This window comes from Syzygium oleosum, unplaced genomic scaffold (assembly GCF_021117445.2).
Source record: "Syzygium oleosum isolate NSW1041296 unplaced genomic scaffold, Sole_v2.1 Sole_v2.28, whole genome shotgun sequence".
NCBI classification, from domain to species: Eukaryota; Viridiplantae; Streptophyta; class Magnoliopsida; order Myrtales; family Myrtaceae; genus Syzygium; species Syzygium oleosum.
The window spans coordinates 763497-784950 of NW_026607512.1; the positions used below are offsets into that span (position 1 = coordinate 763497).

The 21454-nt window shown below is 43.5% G+C and overlaps 4 protein-coding genes and 1 pseudogene across 10 annotated transcripts in view; 1 reads left to right on the forward strand and 4 right to left on the reverse strand.

Moving 5' to 3' along the window:
• Positions 1–55: 55 nt before the first annotated feature.
• The window catches only part of LOC115680770 (60S acidic ribosomal protein P1-like), a 28000-nt gene continuing 6601 nt past the window's right edge, over positions 56–21454 (reverse strand). The window contains exons 2-4 of one of the 2 annotated variants that reach the window (XM_056303608.1): positions 1472–1588; positions 1138–1356; positions 56–343 (exon numbers count right to left, since the gene is read on the reverse strand). In XM_056303608.1, coding sequence (XP_056159583.1) covers positions 290–343; positions 1138–1356; positions 1472–1540 — 342 coding nt within the window. In that variant the 5' untranslated portion in view covers positions 1541–1588 and the 3' untranslated portion in view covers positions 56–289. Of the gene's footprint in view, positions 344–1137; positions 1357–1471; positions 1629–21454 lie in introns of those variants that run through there. The other variant, XM_056303607.1, reaches the window with a different exon arrangement.
• On the reverse strand, positions 3924–9936 carry LOC115680772 (serine/arginine-rich splicing factor SR34A). 3 transcript variants are annotated; one of them, XM_056303603.1, is made up of 15 exons: positions 9768–9936; positions 8190–8453; positions 7933–8040; positions 7367–7432; positions 7191–7265; positions 7040–7109; positions 6905–6976; positions 6754–6800; positions 6615–6672; positions 5417–5466; positions 5254–5310; positions 5012–5091; positions 4858–4929; positions 4727–4763; positions 3924–4190 (listed from the first exon to the last, which is right to left on the reverse strand). In XM_056303603.1, the coding sequence occupies exons 3-15, from the start codon at positions 8017–8019 to the stop codon at positions 4170–4172; spliced, it is 792 nt and encodes a 263-aa protein (XP_056159578.1). In that variant the 5' UTR covers positions 8020–8040; positions 8190–8453; positions 9768–9936; the 3' UTR covers positions 3924–4169. The 3 variants fall into 3 exon arrangements, with proteins under 3 accessions (XP_056159578.1, XP_056159577.1, XP_056159579.1); XM_056303602.1 differs by lacking the exon at positions 8190–8453; XM_056303604.1 differs by lacking the exons at positions 4727–4763; positions 8190–8453.
• Positions 11637–16653, forward strand: LOC115680764 (polyadenylate-binding protein-interacting protein 12-like). 3 transcript variants are annotated; one of them, XM_030604601.2, is made up of 11 exons: positions 11637–11716; positions 11850–12368; positions 12666–12776; positions 12926–12970; positions 13053–13125; positions 13211–13323; positions 13457–13516; positions 13603–13650; positions 13738–13806; positions 16009–16070; positions 16189–16653. In XM_030604601.2, the coding sequence occupies exons 2-11, from the start codon at positions 11910–11912 to the stop codon at positions 16244–16246; spliced, it is 1098 nt and encodes a 365-aa protein (XP_030460461.1). In that variant the 5' UTR covers positions 11637–11716; positions 11850–11909; the 3' UTR covers positions 16247–16653. The 3 variants fall into 3 exon arrangements, with proteins under 3 accessions (XP_030460461.1, XP_030460460.1, XP_056159576.1); XM_030604600.2 differs by having other exon boundaries at positions 11653–11716; positions 11827–12368; XM_056303601.1 differs by having other exon boundaries at positions 11698–11716; positions 11847–12368.
• On the reverse strand, positions 17543–19951 carry LOC115680767 (uncharacterized). Of its 2 annotated transcripts, XM_056303605.1 has the most exons (7): positions 19659–19951; positions 19235–19432; positions 19009–19141; positions 18606–18720; positions 18474–18507; positions 18004–18232; positions 17543–17905 (listed from the first exon to the last, which is right to left on the reverse strand). In XM_056303605.1, exons 1-7 carry the CDS (start codon positions 19671–19673, stop codon positions 17841–17843), a joined length of 789 nt encoding a protein of 262 aa, XP_056159580.1. In that variant the 5' UTR covers positions 19674–19951; the 3' UTR covers positions 17543–17840. The 2 variants fall into 2 exon arrangements, with proteins under 2 accessions (XP_056159580.1, XP_030460464.1); XM_030604604.2 differs by having other exon boundaries at positions 19235–19948.
• LOC115680649 (small heat shock protein, chloroplastic-like) overlaps positions 20512–21454 on the reverse strand; it is a 1288-nt pseudogene continuing 345 nt past the window's right edge.

The following is a 21454-nucleotide window of genomic DNA, read 5'->3' on the forward strand; positions in this document are numbered from 1 at the left end:
GAGCAAGTAAATGTGCACCTCTCTATAGCTACTAATATTCCGTGTGTATCAAGAATTTTCATGAGAAAGAAACTCCGAACGTTTCAAGCGTGATAAGGTTCGATATCAAATGATCAGCAATAGACATGATTCTGTTTTCAAGCCAACTGAATCGTACAAAAAAACCGGTTGAAGCTAAATGTCGACATTATACCAAACAAAAATTGAGGATGAAACATTCCGAGAGATCCTAATCTGAAGGAACCAAACAAAAAATCCAGACGAATCAGAATGAGAGTACTTGTTTTCCTTAATCAAACAAGCTGAAGCCCATGTCGTCGTCACTCTCCTCCTTTGGTTCTTCCTGCGGTCAATTCAAGAACGAAAAGGAGCAACTCAGACAAATGATCAAGTCATGGAGACATCAATTAGACCAGGCAAAATTACAAATCTTAGAATTTCCGACTAATTCTAGCTATGGTGTTCATATAGCACAAGAACTCAAACAACATCCCTGCAGATTTCTCATGCAGATTTTTTTCAGAAGAATTGATGTCGCGATTGCATATTTAGCTTTCTTCATTTCCAATTCAATCCTCTAAACTCTATACAATGACGAAAGAGAAACTTTAAACATATCATTGCACAGTTCACAGAGAAAAGCACTACTTTGTATTCCGAGGTTCCCCATAGATGACGGAAACTGAAAGTGCGGAATGCAAACTTCCATACAATCTACAGATACCATCTACAGATATGATCGTCGCTTCCTCATATCAAGATCACTGCATAAGGCTTTTGAGATGTCTTTCTGTCGAGTTTTACAATCCTCCGACAACAATACTGAGGGCTTAAGAATCCAATTGCTAAGTAGCTAAACACCAACTCAGTCGAACATCGCCGTCATAACGAAATTTCCTAGTTCTTGCAATGTTCCGTAATGATCGCGTTTTGCACTAACATTGCAAAAACAGAAGCCTTTGGTGATGTTCTAGATTCAGATCAAGAGGAAGAAAACAAAGCCTCAAAAATTTGACTAAACTAATTTCCATTTTCCAACACAGAATCAATCAGATGCAGAAAGACCTCTACAATTCAACCGCAATCAAGACTCATGGCTGTCTATAGACAAAGTAACGAAAGAGGAGGAAACTCTACCTTCTTCTCCTCGACAGCGGGAGCCGCGGCAGCCGCTCCGGCGGCGCCGCCAGCGGGTGCGGCCACGGCGACGGGGGCGGCGCCGCCGCCGCCGCCGGAACCGACGTTCGTGATGAGATCCCCGACGCTCCTCTTCTCCGCCAGCTTCGCGAAGAGGCTCGGCCAGTACGACTCCACGGAGACGTTGGCCGCTTTCACCAGCGAGGCGATCTTCTCCGCCTGTTCCGTTTCATTCGACGTTTCAGCGACGACAACCAAGAGAAGGAAGACACGATCATTTGCCTCCGATTATATAGAAAGAGAGAGGAAGAGAGAGAGAGAGAGAGAGAGTTACGGTGATGGAGATTCCATCGTCGTGGAGGATCAAGGTGGCGTAGGTGCAAGCGAGCTCGCCGGCGGACATCTTCGCGGCGGTGGAGAAGACCTTCGACTTCGAAACGTGCTTGAGATGGAGAGAGAGAGAGAGAGCTGGTGGAAGCGAGAGTGCCGTCACGGAGCTCTGGAGACGAAGATGGGACGTACTTATGTTGCATCGGGACGGCTAGGGTTTGCATTGTCACGTGGACGCGGCACGTGACTTGCGTGCTGGGCCGAAATGAACGCCGACGGTTGTTGGGCTGGCCCATGGATTTTGGGGCCAGTTGTGAAAAAAAAGACGTTTCAGCGATTTTGATCGGAGAAAGATGTAACCAAGTCGGATTATTGCCAGGATTTTTGTAACTGATTTCGATTCTTTAGAAAGACGATAGTTTAAATCAAGACCGATTAGCTTCTTTTTTTTTTTTGGTCGAAACCGATTAGCTTGAGAGTACGGAAAAATTCAAATTTTAACTAAATTTTTTTTTTCATTATTATTAAATCCACTGCCAATATAAATAATGATGGTAGATGAGACGTGTCCTTAAAGATGGTCATGTAACTGCGTATCCTCCGTCCAAAGATATATGAAAAATGACTTGTACATCATCGGTTAACTTGATAAAAATCATTTTCGTTTCATTTTTTGTAAAAGTGACATGGATACCGAACTTCAATTAACCATCACCGTAAATTCCGAACAATAAAGATTACCTAATTCTCTGGTTTGTATAAAAGATCATGAGAATTAGAGGCAGCCAAAACCAAACACGTTCACACGTCTTAGGAACATAGGACCGTGCTGATCTCAACAACTAAGCATGAAATTGTTGGGAATGGGCATGGCCCCCTGGACACATTCTTTCCTCAATTCTCAATGAGTTGGTCTCTCTCTCTCCTACTACCTCCGATTCGGTCTCGGTTGCAATAGATGGTCGTCGGTCGCGCACAATGGCGGCGAGCAGCGGAGTACCCTCCCCATGTCGTGACCGCAGCTTCTCCTACTTTTGATCCCGGCTAGGGATAATGTGCAGGCGGCTTATATGACAGTAGAGGCATCAAAGCTTAAGGTTTCAAGTCGAAGCGCCTTACAATAGGAGATGTTCCGGGTCATCAAGTGGATGGTTGTTTCTCGTGGGTGGAGCCTTCGAGGTGACCATTTCAACCCTTTCACCGGCACAAGAGTCTCTCTCTCTCCCCTGATGTTAGAGGAAGTAGTAGACGACAATGGCGCGGAGGATGAAGATCCTTATCATTATTACCACATCAAGAAGCTGCTTTGTCTTGTGAGACTTACTTCCTCTCCGAAATGGGCACGAGGTCGTGGTAATGTCTCCAAATGAATACGAGGTCGTGGTGGTGTACGGCGGGATCTACAGGATAGCACTTCTGATCCTGGAGATGGTAATTGGAGGTGCCTCCGGGATCATCCTAGGATAAGAGTATTCAACGACGTAATATTCTGCAAAGGCCTCTTTCATATTGTGGATTCCTATAGGGGGGGCATGGCCAATATTGTTGCTATAGTGAACATTCCTGGGGCAATTTGCTGTTGGTTTATAGATTTTTGCACGTTCGGAACAACGAGGAACAGCTGAAGACTTGTGGGTTTAGGGTGTACAGACTAGAAAATCAAGTGCTCACACCCTAAATGGCACGAAATTACGGGGATGAACAAAGGTTGTCAGTTCTTGGGACATCATCCTTCCATGGCAAGCCGGAGTGACGAATTTCCTGGCTGTCATCCTAGTACACCAACGGCACGATCAAGGAATCAATCTTACGCATCGGCAACCTCAAGTTTAAATCTCACTATGAGCCGGATAGATTTCAATAAACGCATGCCAGCTGCAATCTGATCGTTCCACCTCTAATGAGACTGCTCCAACCAGTTTTTAGGTTAGGAAATGTTAAAACGCAAGAGAACCAGTTTTGCTGCTCGTTTATCTTGGCCATAATCGATGATACGATGCTCATTTCTCTGTTTCGAATACGTAGTTCTGTATATACTTCATCAGATTTGGTAAACATTATTGAAGGTATCTAATTGGAAGAATCGTGGCTCTATCCAGCAGTCTGTTTTCTGACCCCCCCAAAAAGAAAGCAGTCTGTTTATGGAACCTCCCGCTAAAATACGATGTGCTCCGGGTGCAAAAGCTGCTTCAAGGTAGATGGTACCCAGAGTGAAAGCTCTTGCATTATGATGGTAGGGACCAATCAAGTTGAAAAGTGCCTTAAAGATATCCTTGTGAATCCATCAAACATCACTAGAAGACCAAGTTCCGATTCCCCCGCATAGCTAACATGGAATGGACCATGATGATAAGGACAAGCATAGTTCTAAGAACACTGGCTTTGAGGTTTGACATCGGCATTAATTCAAAACCAGGATGTGCTTTCCCTTGGACTTGATCTGAGCCGAGCCGTCATCATCTCCAACAGTACCACTACCATAGCATCTTCAAAGATCTCGATAGCAAGCTACATGATATTCAGACGACGCATTGAAAAATCCAACACTAAAGTACCGTCACAAAACAGTATCAGGCATTCTCGAGTACCTAAAGTTCTTGGACTAACGCATCATAATCCCAACAAAGATGGTTCCCAAAGTTCCCTAACTCACTCACTTTCTTCATTACAGCAATGAGCACCGGGATTTCTGCTACAAGGAATCAGCCACTACCTGATCTCACCTGAAAAGAAAAGAAGATATCTTCAGAGATGCACACGAATCACCAACCAAGAAAAAACCAACTATTACTGTTTAACATAAAAATGTTAATATCAGTATTTCATTGATTTAAAGATAAAAGTTTGTCCTCCATAGGAACTTGGATTTTATATCCATCCCATGTGCATATTGATGGCTTAATAGACTCAACAATTTCAAACGCACAATCATAGGGACAGGAGTGTTGAGTATACACTTTAATAAGAGAACCTTCCTATCAGTATCTATACTCAAATAGGACCCCCCAGATACGTAAAAGGTGAGCAATTCGTCTACAGAAGTTGTAAGACATTTGCATGAAATTACCAATTACTCCTGGATGAGGACATCCCTCATTTCCTTCCTCTCAAGGTAACACAGGAGGACCTGTCATCTCGTATATCATTGCTATTCTAGTTTTGAACTTCCGAAACAGAACCCTAAGACTCAATTGATCAGCTCTAAGTGAATTTGCCGAGCATAACATGCATAGTAGTACACGGGGGGAAAACAACTCACCTGGCGGGGAGATGCTGACCTTGATCTGGACCTTGGTCTATGTGTTTTGGCAAAGGAAAAATGACCGATACTATAAGACACGGAAGACAGCACAAAGAAGCAAATCAAGATAAAAACACAAAGCTACATACCTGGAAGACTTGACTGGAGATGCTGATCTAGATCTAGATGGCGATTTTGATGCAGATCGACCCGGTGATTTACTAGAGAAAGAAAAAAGGCATATTAGCTCACCCATGAGAGAGAGAGAGAGGAGAAGAGGGGGGGGTGGGGGGGGGGGAGAACCTTCGTTCCCTTCTGTCGCTTCTGCTTCTACTGCGGCTTCTGCTGCGAGATCTAGAAGGACTGTTTTCATGTTTTTTCACCTAGCCAAGTGACCAAAAGACGCAAATCAGAAGAAGACAAACAAAGCGACTTAAACTCCATCTTCTTAAATGTTCAACCTCTACTTTAAAAACTCAGTTCTCCTACCAAGATTAATTAGTCTAAAATATCAAATATATAAACCAAATCATTAAATAACTCACCCGTATATAAGATCTCGCCCAGGGATTTCTGAATTCAGTGTCATCAAGTTTCCGAATCTGAACAAGTAGAAGGATTTTACACAAAATAAGGAAAAAGAGTGAAAAAAATAGGAGCCGTAGAAGATAATTCCAGCAAGTTAAGCGCTCCTTTTCATAAACTTACAGCATACTTCATATCGTCATAGTTGGTGTAATCAACAATGCCATAAGTCCCTGATTGCACATCTCATATATTAGCACTTCTAAATGAAAAATAACTTAAGATAAGCATTTCCATAATCACAAATTTAGTGCATGGTGCAGACTCTAATCATCTCTATCATGCTCTAAGCAGTATGACAGATTATTTATAACCAAGAGCCTGGACCAGATCTAGCGGTTCATCAGAGCAAAGGTTTTCCCAATGAAAATGGGTCTCCACACAGAAATGACATCAGAAGTTGGGCAGAAGCGTACAAAGTAAATCAAAAACTTCATTTTCCATGATATATCTACCAAAGTACAGTGTTCTCTCATTATGTATAAGTATCATAAAACCCACAAATATACATTCATGAGCCTATATGCATCTCAGACCCTCAAATGTAAAAGATTAAAGTGGAGGGAAGCAGAAGGAATTATTCAAACACTGAAATCAATATTTTGTATAAGGCCACACTCTATTACCAACATAAAAAAGAAAGTTTTCACAAGATGACCAGCTCAGCTCATTAAAACATGAGCATCTGCAGCCCTTGCTTCAAGTCAGCCTCAGCCATGTTTAGATCTATGCCAAGAAGGAAGAGTACTGCTTCAATAAGCATACTTGGAAGTTTCACACAGTCTCCGCATGTATTTTCAAGAAATTTATTTAGCACAAGCAATCAAAAATTCACATAATTTCTGGGCACTTTAAGATTGATTCTCAGAGTATGACCAAAACAAGAAAACAATTGGCAAAGTAAATCCATTTGTCTAACATTGGCGATGATGTCTGTACATTATAGGGAACCCATCCGCTGTATGACATGAAGATGCCACTTTAAATTTTTGAAGGCAAGGCAATCCTAAAGAATTCAAATCAGCTAAAAATTTCATATTGACAGATGCAGATGTTATTTTAATTTTCATTCCCTCGACATTGGGGCGATGAAGTGGTCGATGCTTGTGCTCAATGACTCAAATAAAATATCCGCAGCTTCACTTGAGAAAGATAGAAACTCTAACAAACTGCTAAAAACCCTTGCTGATCATTCATCAACAAGACAGCCTTTGTCAACTAAAAGTAGCACACGATAATTATTTCCATTTCAATCAAAATAAAGGGAAATGATAGAAGAAAATCGTGCTAGTGCAATGCATATTAAAATTTGATAGCAAACCTTCACTATCACGCGCAACGTCCGCAAAGCAAACGTCACCAGCTTTCCGCATATGATCCTGCAATTGATGTAAACATTCAAGCGGAAAGAAAACAATGCTAGATTCAAAGCTTTTTACGCATATGAAAAAGCTTCTCACCTTCAAATCTTGCCAGGATGCAGAAGAAGGAAGCCCTCGAACAATGACTGCGTTTAAATTTAACAAAAAGTTAAGTTCATTCACATAAACTCAAACCACAGTTCTCCTATTACATCTATAATTGTATTTGGAAGAGTCATAAATTGAGTACCTCGGTATTCCGAATGGCGTGAGATACCAAAGCGCCCCCCACCACCTCCACCTCCACCTCCACCTCCACCACCTCCACCTCCACCTCCACCTCCACCTCCACCACCACCACCACCACCACCACCACCACCACCACCACCACCACCATAGCTACCACGACGATCACTTGAAGATGGTTGTCCTCTACCACCATGAGCAAGTTCAACCTGCATCAAGGACTGGTCAAAAGCCAAAGGAAAAAAAGGAAGAGCTGTAGAACACAACAAAGGGGAAAACATTCAACTCACCCGTAGACGACAGCCATCAAAATTGTATCCATCACGACCCCTAATTGCATCTTCGGCATCTCGAGAGGTCTCAAACTGTTCATAAATGATACACATTCGCCAAGTAGATCACTATGACTGTAAGCATTACCAATACCATAATATAGTTTAGTAGAATGAAGGCTATTGGGAGGTACCTCCACAAAACAATAACACGGAGGACGAGGCGGAATCTTCAGCTCAATATCCAATATCCTTCCATACTGCAGATGGCAAAAGAACTCAAATAAGCTGGCTAATCCAGTCATAGCTCAGTAAAATCTGAGAATGAGTCATTTAAGAAAAGAGCCCACTCATAGGAACCTCAACCCAACAGCTATATTATAGCAACCACAGAATGCAACCTATATAGACATATGGCAACATAAAATCCACAGCAACCTTAAGTAGACAATGTATTAGGGAATCAAGACACTCAAGTGCTTCACAGCTGACTATCCAAATTTTATAAGCATCACATAGAACTGGTGGAAATTGAGAAGATAAACTCAGATTGATCCACCGTTCACAGCCCTAGGTAACAAGAAGCAATTTATATGCAAGAAATTCAATCATATTGATATAATGAAGCTGGATGGGTAAAACAACACCTTACAGTTCAGACACCTGTCACAGCCACCTATTCCAGAATATCTGATAGCTAATTTGACAAGGCAAATATGGCAGGATAACATCTATAGGAGGAAGAAACTTTGAACTAGACCTTGTAAAACAGATCTTCGACTTCCCATTCCCTTATATCAGATGGCAGGTTGCCAACGTAGATTGTGCGAGAAAAGCGGCTACTCATTTCTATCTCAAAAGTTATTCACTGCAACAGGGCAAGGAACAGGTTAGTGAAGCTTGAAAACTAAATTGTTCTTACTCAATTCGCCGACATATAACCCAGCTGCCATGATCAGTCAACCACCGCTGTCAAGAGTAACGAAAATAAAGAAAGACCAAAACTATGAAGCAAACCAAGAGAGCAATCCCGCGGTGAGCCATGCTCCACAAGCTCCACTGCTCATTTGCTCCAAGATGCTCCAAAGCTATATTAAATTCGAAAACAAATTTGATCTCCAGATCCCCTCCAGAAAATTCGCAGATGTATAGATCTTCTGGGAGTGACCAAGGTCTCCAGTTATTTAAAAAAATACCCATTACTCCTCCCTGATTCTCCCACTCCCTCTCTAAATCCCTACGAATGACTGCAAAGCTCATATTTGTCCAAGCACTCGTCATCTATCATAAACAAAGGATCCGTGTCATGAGATCAGGTAAGATTGAGAAACATCAATTCATTCACCTTACTCATCTCTCTTTAAGATCGTCGGAGTTTAACAAGCCTGCTAAACATGTATTCTGTCTAATGAAAACGTAGATTTGATTAAACACCAAAAGGCCACCGTAGAAAAAAAGTATGTAATGAGCCAGACATGTCTTGTTAGCGAGTCACTAGTTGATTATGCCTTACTCGCCAGAAGGCAATGGATCAGCAAAACCCGCCTTGTAGTGATTGTCCTGATGGACATATATTCCTATTGGTTGGTAACGTCAAACTGAGTGTAGCATGACATAGTTCAAAGGGCAGAATGAAAGTGAGTGCTCAATCAAACCCCAGTTGTCTCCAATATGTAAATAAGACTGAATGTATAAGTTTGGAAAAATCATACACAAGCCCTCCCAAGCACAAAAAAATACTTCCATCACATCAATTTTCAGGGATAATGCACTTTATTCAACAGCGGCCAGTAAAATATTTCCCAAATTGCAGTTACCTCTAAAAGAACTTGCACCCTGTCACATAACTCTCTCTCCAATTAATTTGCACAATAAAAAGATAACCATATTATCAGTAAATAATACTGGGAACTCAGCAGTCCTTACCATCCTTCATTCTCAACAAAATAGAGTCACGTAGACGAAAGTGAAAATCGACAGCAAATGATCATACTCTCATTAGAAGATAGGTAAAGTTATGGCCCCAACATTCCCTTGCAAGCTAAATCTCGCCCCACACACTCGCAGTTTGACAGATATGTGTCGCACCTCTCACATTTTAAACTTGCACAGGCACCCCCCGCCAATCACACCAACACATCCATATTTGTTCGAAAAGATGACACGACACTCGCCACACTCAAATATAAAAAAAACGCCCCATGTCCTCCGCACACAGTTCGCTCGATCGTGCTAAAGAACAAGTGATGACCATCAGAACCGCCCCTCTATCAGAAATCCCCACTGCGGCATCGCATTTCCAAACCCAATTCCCGAGCCGAAATGGATATATTACACCGCATTCCCACACAGTCGCGACCGAACCTAGGGACACCGTACCAAAGCCCCCTAAAACGGTGAACTCGGCAACGCAAACCACCCCCCCCGCCCCGTCCGATCGTTCCTCGTCAGCAAAACCAAATCACACGACACACCAAAAGCTAAAGACACGCAGCGTAAATTCCAGATGCTTAAAAGACGCACTCGATCCTTCCGTCACCAAATCTCGAGGAAACAACTCTACCGTCTGCGCACGCGAAAAGACAAATGCCGTACCCGAGTTCGACGGCGCTGGGGATGCTCCCTCCGGAGAGCGAGCGCGAGAGGAGAGGCGGGCCGGAGCTCCGAGCGAGGTCAACGGAGGGAAGAGCAGGCGAGCGCTAGGGTTTCGCTTCTGCTGGCCGGCGTTGGGAGTCTGTGGACGCTCGCGCTGGTTTTCTTGCGGTTTTTCGGCTTTTACTTCGGGGATCCGAGCCGGGGGACGGGCGGTCGACGGGTCGGGCGCGTTTCGGTCTCGGCCCGATCCAGCCCAATGGGCCGATTCACGGATCGGGCGGCGCTGCCGGCCCACAAGAGAAGGCCCAGGCCCAATGGGAACCGGGGATTCGTCAAAGCCGCCACCGGGTAATGGATGAGAATGAGAGAATTTGTTCCTATGTTATCTTTGACCTTATCATCATGTGGGGGGATGAGCATTTCCAAAAAATCTGATCAGGATTCAGGGCTGTAGCAAGTGACACGTGGCGGCGGATGAGGCCGTCTATCCACCACGCCAGTCATGGACGCCGCCGCACGGCATTCTCCCCCACGCTTCACCCCCCGTGCCACGTCAGCGGCATGTCCGCCTAATATTCCAGAACTCTCCATTCTCTCGTATCCATCCCCCCACCCCCTTCCCTCGGTTCATATGAATTGCCAAAATTCAATTGAAAAACAATAAATTTTGACAAGAAGTTCTTAAATTCGATATTAATTTTATTCGTCGACGACACACAAGTAGCCGTCTTTTTTCACGCAATTAAAGAACTCTAACATAGCTATTTAGGGCACGTGTTCGTTTGCGCGTATTTAAAATGTCATCTACATTCCGATAAATTGTGAACAAATTATAGATTGATCTGCATTTTACCGTTTATCCCTTGTTAAAGGTGCGGTCATATTGGATTAAATAAAACCATAAAAAAGTACATCAATAGTAAGGATTTTAATTGAGCTCAAACAGAAAAGTCAAATTAAATGAGTCGAGTAATCCCGAGATTTTTAAAAGAAAATTCAAGAAGCCATTACTAGCGAATTGCCTTTGTGGACACAACCAAGGCAATTCAACAATAATGTAAGACAACTCTTCGATTCTTCTTTTGGTCACAGAGCCAGACAACTCTTTGGTTAAACACGCATGGTAACATGTAAGCTTCTCTGCATTATGCGGATTTGAATGAAAACACTATCGGTCGAAGCTGAAACTCCTACTGTCGCAGTACATGCCCGCTATAAAGAAGTGTCGGGTGTTAATTTCATGTGTAGTTCATCTCGTGTAAAAAAGCGCGACGAATGTTTCAATCCATGCAAAAATGTATCGCGAAAAGACAATAATTATATTCGGACCGCGAATCGCTTCTCGATGTACTCCTCCAATGAATCAGTCCAAAACTGGAAAAATCAGCAAGAATGGCCACATCGTGAGGATAGATCTATGCGTATTGCATTGGCCAAAATCATGGGTTGGGCACTCGACGGGGAAAATGGGTTTTTCGAATGAGACTTTTCATCCCCTCTCTCTCTCTCTCTCTCTCTCTCTCTCTACCCCCGCGTCGCGCACGCAACAACACCGGGAGGCGTCCCATGAAGCGCGAGAAGACGGTCCAAACGGCCAAGCGTACAACGTAAACGGACGATCCGAAGACGGACGAGCTCCCCCCTACGACTCTCTCTCTCTCTCTCTCTAAAACCCACTTCCATTCTCTCTCTATCCCTCGCACGGGGTCATCACTGAGACAACGACTCGAGTATAAAAGGCAGAGGGGTGGGTGCTTCTCCTTCGCCTTTCGCACCTGCTCCCTCCCTTCCATCCGCCCCCGGCGACGACGACGATCATCTTGGGCGCTTCTCCGTTTGCCCGGTTTCTTGTTGGGTTTCGGGGGGGAGACGCGATCTGGTTGGCGGTGGGTCTTTCGTTTCTTGTGTTCTTGGGCGGCTTCTGGGTCAATGCGAATTAGATAAGGCAGGTAATTTGTGCTCTTCCCACCCCCCCCCCCCCCCCCCAACGTGCTTCGCTGCTTATCTTAAATCATTTTTGGGATTTCCTTCCTTATGTGTATCGTTCGATCCCGATAAGGGGTCTTTCTTTTGGGGCAGAAGAGAGGAAAAGGAAGGAGCTTTTTGGGAGAAGAAGGAAGAATAAAAGGTGGGTCTTTGATCATGGCGGTCGCTGAGAATGCTGGGGTCAAGATCGGCGCGTCGGGTCAGAATCTGGACGCTGCTGCCCTGTCGTCTGACGGGAGCGCTTCGAGCGATTCCGGGAAATCGGAGCCCAGGAGCGATGCCGCGACCCGGCTCGATCGGCCCGGCAACGGCAACGGCGACGATGTGAGCAGCAGAGTCATGGTCGCCAGGGGCAGTAGAAATGGTCAAATGGGTCTGGTGAGGGACGGGCTTCGCCGGAACGGAAGTAATTTCAGGTCGAGTGGAGTGAACGACGTGAGGGAGCTGGTGGATATGTTGTCGAAGCTGAATCCCATGGCTGAGGAATTCGTGCCTCCTTCAGGACCTTCACTGGGTCAGACCTTTGCTTATTTAGCTAATGGCGGCTTTGGCTATCCCCAGAATTTTGTGTTGCAGATTGATGGGGTCGATGGCAATGGACATACCGGGAGACGGGTATTGACGCTAGCCGCACTTTCATTTTTAGAAATCTTCCGTAATGTTATCTGATGGTTAGTTCAGAAGGTTGAGAAAAGTGAGAGCATTGAATGATGCGATCTTCATTTCGTTTACCCTGAATTAGTAAAGGAATGTCGCCGGTGTTGGACTATTGTCAGTTTTGGAACGAATAGTTTAACATTCAGTGAAGGCTGTGGTTTTTTTATGTGTAGTTCTTAATCTAATTTTCATTTCTATTGTCTGCTGACTCCTGAGCACATTACTTACCTTAGTTTTCTGTTTTTTGTTATCCAGAGGAAGAGTAACAATAGCCAGGGTAAGCGGCGAATAAATAGTAGAACTAGTATGGCGCAGCGTCATGAGGTAATTAGAAGAACCGTGTATGTGACTGACATTGATCAACAGGTAAGCATTTGGTTTATGCCATATGGCTCTACTAGATTGTTATTGTACATTGATGGAAATGTGATCTGTTGCTCGTAATGTTTTATTCTTTCCCTCTTACCGGAACCTGTCTCTGGGTTTGAATGTGTCTGTAATTTATTCTGAAATAGGTAACTGAAGAGCAACTTGCAGCTCTTTTCAATAGCTTTGGGCAGGTAAGCAGAATTTCATTGATTCGGTGTACTGGTTTGACGCATTTCGGTGCTGTTTCATTAGAGCTTCTCTTTTCTGCTGAAGGTTGTTGACTGTCGTGTATGTGGCGATCCAAGCTCTTGTCTCCGGTTTGCTTTTGTTGAGTTTACTGATGAAGGTATATGGTTGAACATACTTATAGTTATAGTGCCATGGCAAACTTTTCACATTCACTTTGACACAATCATTACTTTTTCTCGCAGATGGTGCAAGGGCTGCTTTGAATCTTTCGGGGACTGTTCTTGGTTTTTATCCTATTAGGGTTCAGCCTTCCAAAACTGCGATTGCACCTGTTAATCCAACATTTTTGCCAAGGGTAAGTAAACTGTACCAATTATCTCATCATACCTTTTTCTCTAGTATTGACCTAAGTGTTTCCATCTTCTCTGAGATCATTATAATCTTGTTCTGTTTGTTGTCACTATGTACTGATTTCATCATGGTTTCAGTCCGAGGATGAACGCGAGATGTGCTCGAGAACTGTTTATTGCACAAACATTGACAAAACGGTAGAAATGAACTTTCCCTATTTTGGAAGTACATGTCCAGGTGGAATTGCGTTTGCACTTATTCATTTTGTTGATTATCAATGCAGATTACTCAAGCAGATGTTAAGCTCTTCTTTGAGTCACTCTGTGGAGAGGTGAGCAGTTGCAGCTTAAGTAATATTTTAGTCCTTGCTTCACTTTGATTACCTTTCGCTGAATACGTATGGATTTGCTTCCTGCAGGTTCACCGTCTGAGGCTACTTGGAGACTACCATCATTCAACTCGTATTGCTTTTGTGGAGTTTGTGATGGTAAAGCCAGATCTTTTGATGCTTAATTCCTATAGCTATCCACTACAGTCTATGAATATAAGTTCTCTCTGAAATGATACAATTTGAATTCAGGTTCTTCATAGTAAGTTAAGAATCTTTTCCCTTTAAGCAATATTTTCAAATCCAAGAGATGAGATCCTTTTAATTTAGATTGCTTCTGAGGGATGTGATGGCTGGGTGTTTTGGCCTTCCAGTCACATAGAACGATGCCTTTGTCTATATTTCTATCATATCATGTTAGTTAATTTTTCCTTGTGGAGGTTTTTGTCTTTTCATGTCCGCCTTTACATTGGTGTCTTTATTGAGCAGTTGACCCTCTCTAGTATTTCAATTTTGACGATTTTTAACTTGGGGATGTTTGCAACTAAGCGACCTCTCTCAGGTCTCCGCTTCACTGTTTCCTTGTACATTTGGGAAATTCTCTTAATGCCTAAAAGAGGATCCTCAGCATCTGTGAAATCACGCATATGGAATATAGTATTCCTAAAACACTGTTTATAGTCTACTGTTCATTTTTTGAGCACTGGTGCTGAAAAATTTTAGCTTTTAGTGGTCCTCAATGTCAGGTTCACTGTTAGTGCCACTTGGTGGTGATGGTCTCCCATTATCTCTCTAGCAAAATAGACACCGCATCTTACTGGTGCTGGCTGGAATCCTCTGTGATTACCTGAGTTTGATCCTCACAAGTCGACTGGAGTGCTTTCTTGTGTCCCTACATGCGGAATTGGGTTTTGCCTGTCTAATGACAACGGAAATGTCCGGTTTATAGAGTTCATATCTTAATCACTTGTAACACTTTACTAAACAATTTTATGACCTGTGGATCTTTGCTGAACCTCCTTGGTTTGAAGTTTTAGGGCCCTCAGGGAGTGGTTGTTAACTTGTTATAGACTACTCGAGCTGAAAGTCTTTTTTTTTTTTTGGTCAGAACTCGAGCTGAAAGTCGAAAGGCTGGTTTGTTAGGAAATGCATAGTGTGAAGTTTGAGTCTTATTGAGTTTGAAGCCTTGTCCAAGCGAGCTTTAGCTAACGTTGAGTAGCACTTAAATAAAAAAATTTGAGACTAAAAAAATTATAGACTACTCGTGCTGAGGTTGGCATGTGGCAGGTGAGCAGAAGTGTTGCTACATTAGGGACTAAAGTGTAGAGTAAGGTCCATAGTAGCGCTTAAATAAAACAAAATTTGCAGAATGCTACACCTGAGATGGATTAGTCCTGTACTGATTAAAGAGGAAGAAAATACTTTCTTTCTTAAGCAAATGTTGCCTCTTCTGAGGTTTGGGTGAGCATTTGTTATTGCTGATGGCTTCAAACAGATCAGCATAATTCTAGTGTGGTCGAGTAAGGCTCCCTCTGCCTTGCTTTGCCGAGGATGAAATTAAGCTTTTAAATGCCTTTCTATCAATGTTCTGCTATGAATGGCTGTATATCATCACAGTGTAATTGTTTTATGTACAAGACAATGGAAAGACATTTATAACTGATGCGGCGGTGCATTGTCCTGTTGGTATTAATTGGGTCAATGCCAATGAACTGTTGAAACATTAGCCTCTAAGCCGTCTTCTCTCATTTGATTTCATGGAACTCACCTGTAGATATTTGAATGAAATACACAAAAATATATATTTTATGCTAGGACGAAGTTGTGATCAGTGGTATTCCTTTTTTTTGGACGGAACCAGTGGTATTCTAGCATATGCATAGATGTATGGTACATTAGCCATGACATGTATTGCTTATCCATGGTTTCATCATTTTGTAATGCTTGAGAGAAAGAGAATATTAGGGGGAAAAAAAGCCTTGCTGCACCTTGTAGTGGGTTCACTGTTGGTAATTATGAGCAAATAGCTGGGGCATTGGTGTATGGGGTATTGTTGCTACATAGGATAACCCTAAAAATCACCAACCATAGTCTGGTATCCTGTCTTTGTGGGTATGTTATTTTGTCAAGGTTCTGGAATTTCACTTGATGTTGGCGTGACAATCTATGTCGATTTTGGATTCTTTTATGACAAGCCTCCTTCTGTGTTCACTATCTGTGTTCACTATCTATGAATTATAGAGCATCGCCTTATGATGTCTTCAGAAAAATTTGTAGAACATATTTATGACTAGTTTGGTTTCAGTTGCCATTGGCTGACCCTGCACTAGTGCTCATTGATCATCTTAACCATAATTGCAGGCTGAAAGTGCAATTGCAGCTCTTAGTTGCAGTGGTGTGGTTTTGGGATCTTTGCCCATAAGGTTGTTCCTCGTGATCTCTTCATGATATCTGTGATCCAACTATTTGTCCTTCCCCAACTCCAGATTAATGTAGAAATCACTTGTCTTTTAACCAGTTTTCTTCATAATATGCGTGCAGGGTGAGTCCATCGAAGACCCCTGTCAGGCCTCGAGTTCCTCACTCTCCAACGCATTAATTATCATCTTTCTAGGACTTATCTGCTGATGATAGACATTTAATCACACATACATAGGTACATAGTCACTATATGGCACTTGCAACGTGCAATGTGCCCGCTTATCTATCTGTATCCTTTCCTCCATCTCAGCCTGATCTGTTCGGACATGTAGGACAACTTCATGTTTTGTTTGTTAAGCATGGAGAGTTTGAAGATCTTGAGAATATGAGTGGTCTAGTGCATGTTGCATAGTGCAATGGAGTTCTTGCTATTTTCGGTGGAACGATTGCCCCCTGGAGGATTGCTGTGATATTTGAAGAAACCCCAAAAGTTTTTATTGTTTGTTTGTTCCATTTGTGTAGTTTAACTCCTGGATGTTTTGCCGTTGACATATGAGCTGTTAAATGAATTTGAGCTTCGGTTAATTGGATTTGTTAGTGGAATGGATATCCTTGCAGTATTATCAGCTTAAATTGGGTGTTATAAGATCCAGGTGGCTATCTAGAGAGAGAGAGAGAGAGAGAGAGAGAGAGAGAGAGAGAGAGAGAGAGAGAGAGACATCTTTATCGAGTCACCAGACTCGGAAAACCTTTTGGTCAGTGTTTGTTTATATTCAGAGGCCGGAGCTTCAACTTCTGTCGTCTCAGCAATTTCATGAGCAAAAGTAGATGGTTGCCCATCAGTGCTTACGAAACATTGGTTTAGCAACCTAATCATTCGTGTGAAAGGTCTGGTTCTTTATTTTCATTTTTATGTTGTTGCTTGCAATGTCAAAGGTCTCTGGACTAAAAAAAAAGCCCAATGACAAATACTCAATAGGCTACAAGACAACCTTTGATACTACTACAGGGACAAATTGACTCTGTAAGTCCTGGCATGTGACGAGAGCATTTGCGTCAGCATGTTACCTACTGTCAAATGGTATCTCGAAAGTGTTCAAACAAATCTTCAGCACGAGGCTTTGCCAAGAAAATATTTCATCTTAATGCATGGAAGTGAATTTGCTCGTCTGATAGGAATGTCGTTCCTCAGCAAAGCAGTTTCAAGTTTCAACAATCTTAATTCGCATCTGGCGGTTGCGCGATTGTGCAATCCTACATACAAAGCTAAGATGCAAATGCGCGATCAACCCTTCTCCTTACACTTTTTCTCGGGTGACGATGCATATTTTTGGCGTTTTTATATGATTATTCAATTGAAGATGCCCAACTGAATTTTACCAGGCCAGTATGTAAAGCTACTAGGCATCCATACGAGGCCCAGAAGGATTTCTGGCTCGGGGATTAGGACGATCGCTAGTGCTGTTTATTAACATTATAGAGGTATAAACCAGAACAATGTCAATAATTGAGTTCAACTTCAAGTTAGAAAAGATAATTCCATGTCGAGTGTAGCATGCAATATGCGTGTATGTGAATGTGTGTGATGGTGCGAAACGAAGCTGAATATGACTTTCTGTAATCCATGTCAATGGAAAAGAAGAAGTAAGAAAAGACCTAGCCTACAAGATGGTCAAAGTGAAAACTTTGCTCCTTCATGCCTCCGTATATTTTTGGACTCAGCAGCCCCAAGAGACTTTGAACCTTGCTCCTATGCCTGCCCCGTGAATCTTTTAGCCATTTTTGTGCACTGGTGTGTCCCTCGTTTCTGCAGGAACTGCTGATGCAGTTGATTGTGCTGCAATTCAACCATCCGGTACAGGGACAATCTTTTTACGTTCCGCGGGTTAAAACCGAAATACTAAATTTTAGACAAGGAGCACTATTATACTCAACTGGTAACAACAGGTAGCAAAGAAGCCGAGGTAGTTGTTGACGAGAACTCTAAGGCATGGACTGTTGGAGATAGAAGCGGATATCGCATCAATTTCGGGTACTGCGTCGAACTACTCTGCGCATGATGTGCATAGAATGGATAGTAGTTTAGGTAGAACCCCGAAGATCCAGGTGCCAGAGAAGGGTAATAAGTCGGATGCTGTTGGCCCCCATATACATTGTAATAATTCTGCAATGCATACAATCGGTTCGTTCAAAAGACATTACCTTACGAGATCAACTAGCACAAAGTGATCAACAAAAGATGCATGAAAACGTATAGAGCCTTCCCTTCTAGAGTCATCATCTAAATAGGTTTTTAGCTAATTTGACTGTGCAATTGTTTCCCAATAAACTCCTACTTCTGAATTAAGCACTGAAACGACTACGAATGCATGGTATCTACAATGAGTGCAAGGAATTGGACTAACCATTGCGTATAAGTTGTGAGGATAGCCCGGGTACCTGAAATGTCAAGAAATGGAATTTAGAGCAGAGAAGGATGGGAGTATGAAAAAACATGTGCATGACATGACTGTCTACTGTATGATTTGTTTTGATACCCGTAAGCAGAGTAAGTAAATGCGTTATTGGGGGCAGACTGCGGAAAATATGCAGAGGACGCATTGAAGCTGGAGGGTGCCGCTGATGCGGATTTCTGCCTAAATTTCTCAGTTCCTGCACGTTGCGAGCAAAGCTGGTATTATATCAATTATTCACAAAAAGTAGAAATGCACTTGAAAGTACTCCTGAAGGCATTAGCTAGTGACAACCAATGGCCATCTGATCGTCCGCAGAAGTGATGAAACACCAAAATGAGAAACCAGACAACTAGTTACTTTGCAGGAACAACCAAACAGAGTAATTGAAGCTTTCCATGGTCGATGCAACAGATGTATTTTCTTGCAGCTGAACAAATTGATAGGACTCCTAAAGAAACTGTCAGAGACCATCAAGAATGAGCACCTTGTTGATTTGTCGAGAATCGATTCTTTTGAGCACCGAGAGAAGCAAGATTGCAATTAGCCCTCCTCCCATCAATGACAGGGTAAGGATTCTGACAAGCCCTGCTCGCCGAATCCGGGTCTCTGAATGTCACCTGGTACAAAAAATGATCAAACAGGATTGAACAACCACCGGTGAGACACAGTTGCGAAAAAGGAAAGGCGGAATGTCGCTAACAGTAACTTACGAAGCCATATCCCTTGGATTTTCCGGTGACTTTGTCGGCGATCACCACGGCCTCTAGGATTTCCCCGAACCGATCGAAGTAGCCCTTCAACGTGTCTCTCCGAGTCTCCCAAGCCAGCCCACCCACGAAAATCTTGGTGTAGGTCGTGTCTCCCGATTGCGAGGCCTCTCTCGCGTTCACCATCTCCTTCTGTGCCGGCTGCGAGTGAGACATTTTAGGTCCGAAGGGCGGAAACTTGCCAACAACAACAGGAACAGCAGGACATGCGTCGAAGATTCGGATTCGAAGAAACCCAAAAATCGCAAGAAAAAGGTTAGGAAGGAGAAAGTGAAGAGAGCCCGTGTGATCTCAAATACACCCCTACGAAAACACAGGAACCCAAAAGCAGTTAGCAAAAGAATCTGGTCAAAACAAAGTCTAGGACCATGATCATGGTCATCAAGTGTGCTTCCTTCACTTTATAGCAGGACCAGCTGATATCAGAAACATTCGCATAGAGCCCTCTCAGATTCCCCCCCCCCCCCCAGCAAAGATTCCCTCAACAAGGAAGGAGAGAAAACCGCCTCCAAGCAAAACTTTCAACTGGAACCGTTGATAGAGGGGGGGAAGGAAAAGATCAGAACAGAAGGAAATCAATGCGAAAAGTGACAAAAATTTATGCACATGCACGAAATCATGGAGGGCAAAGATCATTTCAATGGCGAATAAAAGGAAATTAAGAAACGACAAGAACAGTGCGAGCGGGGGGTGGTTAGAGCGTATAGAGAAGAGGTTTCCAAAGAAGAAGGCGATAAATTTAATATTGATTTCCATAGTTAATCAGTATCAGCACCATGAATTTCCACTTTTAATGGGTCCGAAGACGATACGTGCCTCGCTGTATTCAACTCTCAACATCTCGCTCTCTCCTCATCCAAGAAATTGTTTATTTTTATATTCGCTTTCCATATCTCGTCGCCTCGCTTTTCTTGCGAAGCCATCACCATGCAATTCTTGATGTTGGGGGGATGGATGGGTCTTAATGCGCCCCTTTTCGTGTGAAAACATTGGCGACATGTTCGTATGCTCGGGGGCGTGAATATTATGACGCCCCTCGACCAGCGGCGGAAGTCGACGAACGTTCTTGCACGAGTCACGACGTCGCAACGTGCGGGCATCTCTTGTTTTTGGATGGGCGACGAGGCATTATTAGCCAGAGGAAAAGACAAACAGTGGAAAACGAAAACCCACATACACTCATTTCGTCGTAAATCTCGTGTTCCGGTGTACGTTGAGCATCCTCTGGAAAGCATTAGATACCGGGGGCAAAGCGATGAAAGACAACGGCTATAACACCAATTGGACAGTGGCGAGAAAGAGAGGAGAGAAACGCGAGAGTCAAACCATCGGGTGACGTGGGTGCAGAGTATCCAAGGTTTGACATCATTCTGTGGGCTGTCACTACGGCGGCTATCTTTGCCGACTGTCTGCCACTTAGGAGGCCACGTTTCTTGATCACAACTGTTCTTGACGAGCGAGAATGAAAACGAAAGGTGCATCGAAACGCGAAGATCTCTTGTTCTGTTGCCATGAACAGTTTCTGCTCATCTTGGGCTCAACTTCAGCAAGCCCATTATAGGGGCTACGAGATCCGAAAGAGATGGTGGGCAAAGATAGTTTCTTGAACATATGCACATATAAGACGAGGGAAGGGAACACAACAGAGACACAAGCAGTACAGGATCTCCATAACAGGCACTTGACACGGTTAATCCTACTCGCATTACTTGTCACTGGACCTCAACATCAATGACGTTGCGCTCCACTTTGGCCTTCGGGATCGAAATGAGCAACACTCCGTTCTTGAGCACAGCCTCGACTTTGTCCCTCTTGCAGTCGTCGGGGAGCTTGGGTATAGGATGAGCCGTAGGTCCTGGCCAACCACGGGCCGTCTCCTCCGCTCGATTGCTTGTGGTCCCCCTGGATGATGAGCTCGTCGTCTTCGTCGTCTTCAACGGAGACCTTGACGTCCTCCTTGGAGAGCCCCGGCATGTCGAACCACGTATTGATTTCGCGGTCGTCCTCATGGATGTCCCATGGGGGGCGGATCTCCCATCCCCCGCCGCTGTCCATGTCGCCGTCGAAGGCCTGGTCAATGGCGTCGAGCATCTGGCGCATCATCCTCATCGGAGATAGATGATCCATCATCCCTGCCATCAGATAAAATGTATCGGGTGATGG

Excerpts from the sequence above, each read along its gene's own strand:
- LOC115680772 (XM_056303602.1), bottom strand. The coding sequence starts at position 8,019 with ATGAGTAGCCGCTTTTCTCGCACAATCTACGTTGGCAACCTGCCATCT. Across the intron at positions 7,266-7,366 it reads CGTGTTATTGTTTTGTGGAG|TTTGAGACCTCTCGAGATGC; the intron begins GTACCTCCCAAT and ends ATTTATGAACAG. Across the intron at positions 5,311-5,416 it reads ATGACGATATGAAGTATGCT|ATTCGGAAACTTGATGACAC; the intron begins GTAAGTTTATGA and ends CTACTTGTTCAG.
- LOC115680764 (XM_030604601.2), top strand. The coding sequence starts at position 11,910 with ATGGCGGTCGCTGAGAATGCTGGGGTCAAGATCGGCGCGTCGGGTCAG. Across the intron at positions 13,324-13,456 it reads ATCCAACATTTTTGCCAAGG|TCCGAGGATGAACGCGAGAT; the intron begins GTAAGTAAACTG and ends TCATGGTTTCAG. Across the intron at positions 16,071-16,188 it reads TTGGGATCTTTGCCCATAAG|GGTGAGTCCATCGAAGACCC; the intron begins GTTGTTCCTCGT and ends ATATGCGTGCAG.
- LOC115680767 (XM_056303605.1), bottom strand. Across the intron at positions 18,721-19,008 it reads ATTCTCGACAAATCAACAAG|GAACTGAGAAATTTAGGCAG; the intron begins GTGCTCATTCTT and ends CGCAACGTGCAG. Across the intron at positions 18,508-18,605 it reads TTTACTTACTCTGCTTACGG|GTACCCGGGCTATCCTCACA; the intron begins GTATCAAAACAA and ends TTGACATTTCAG.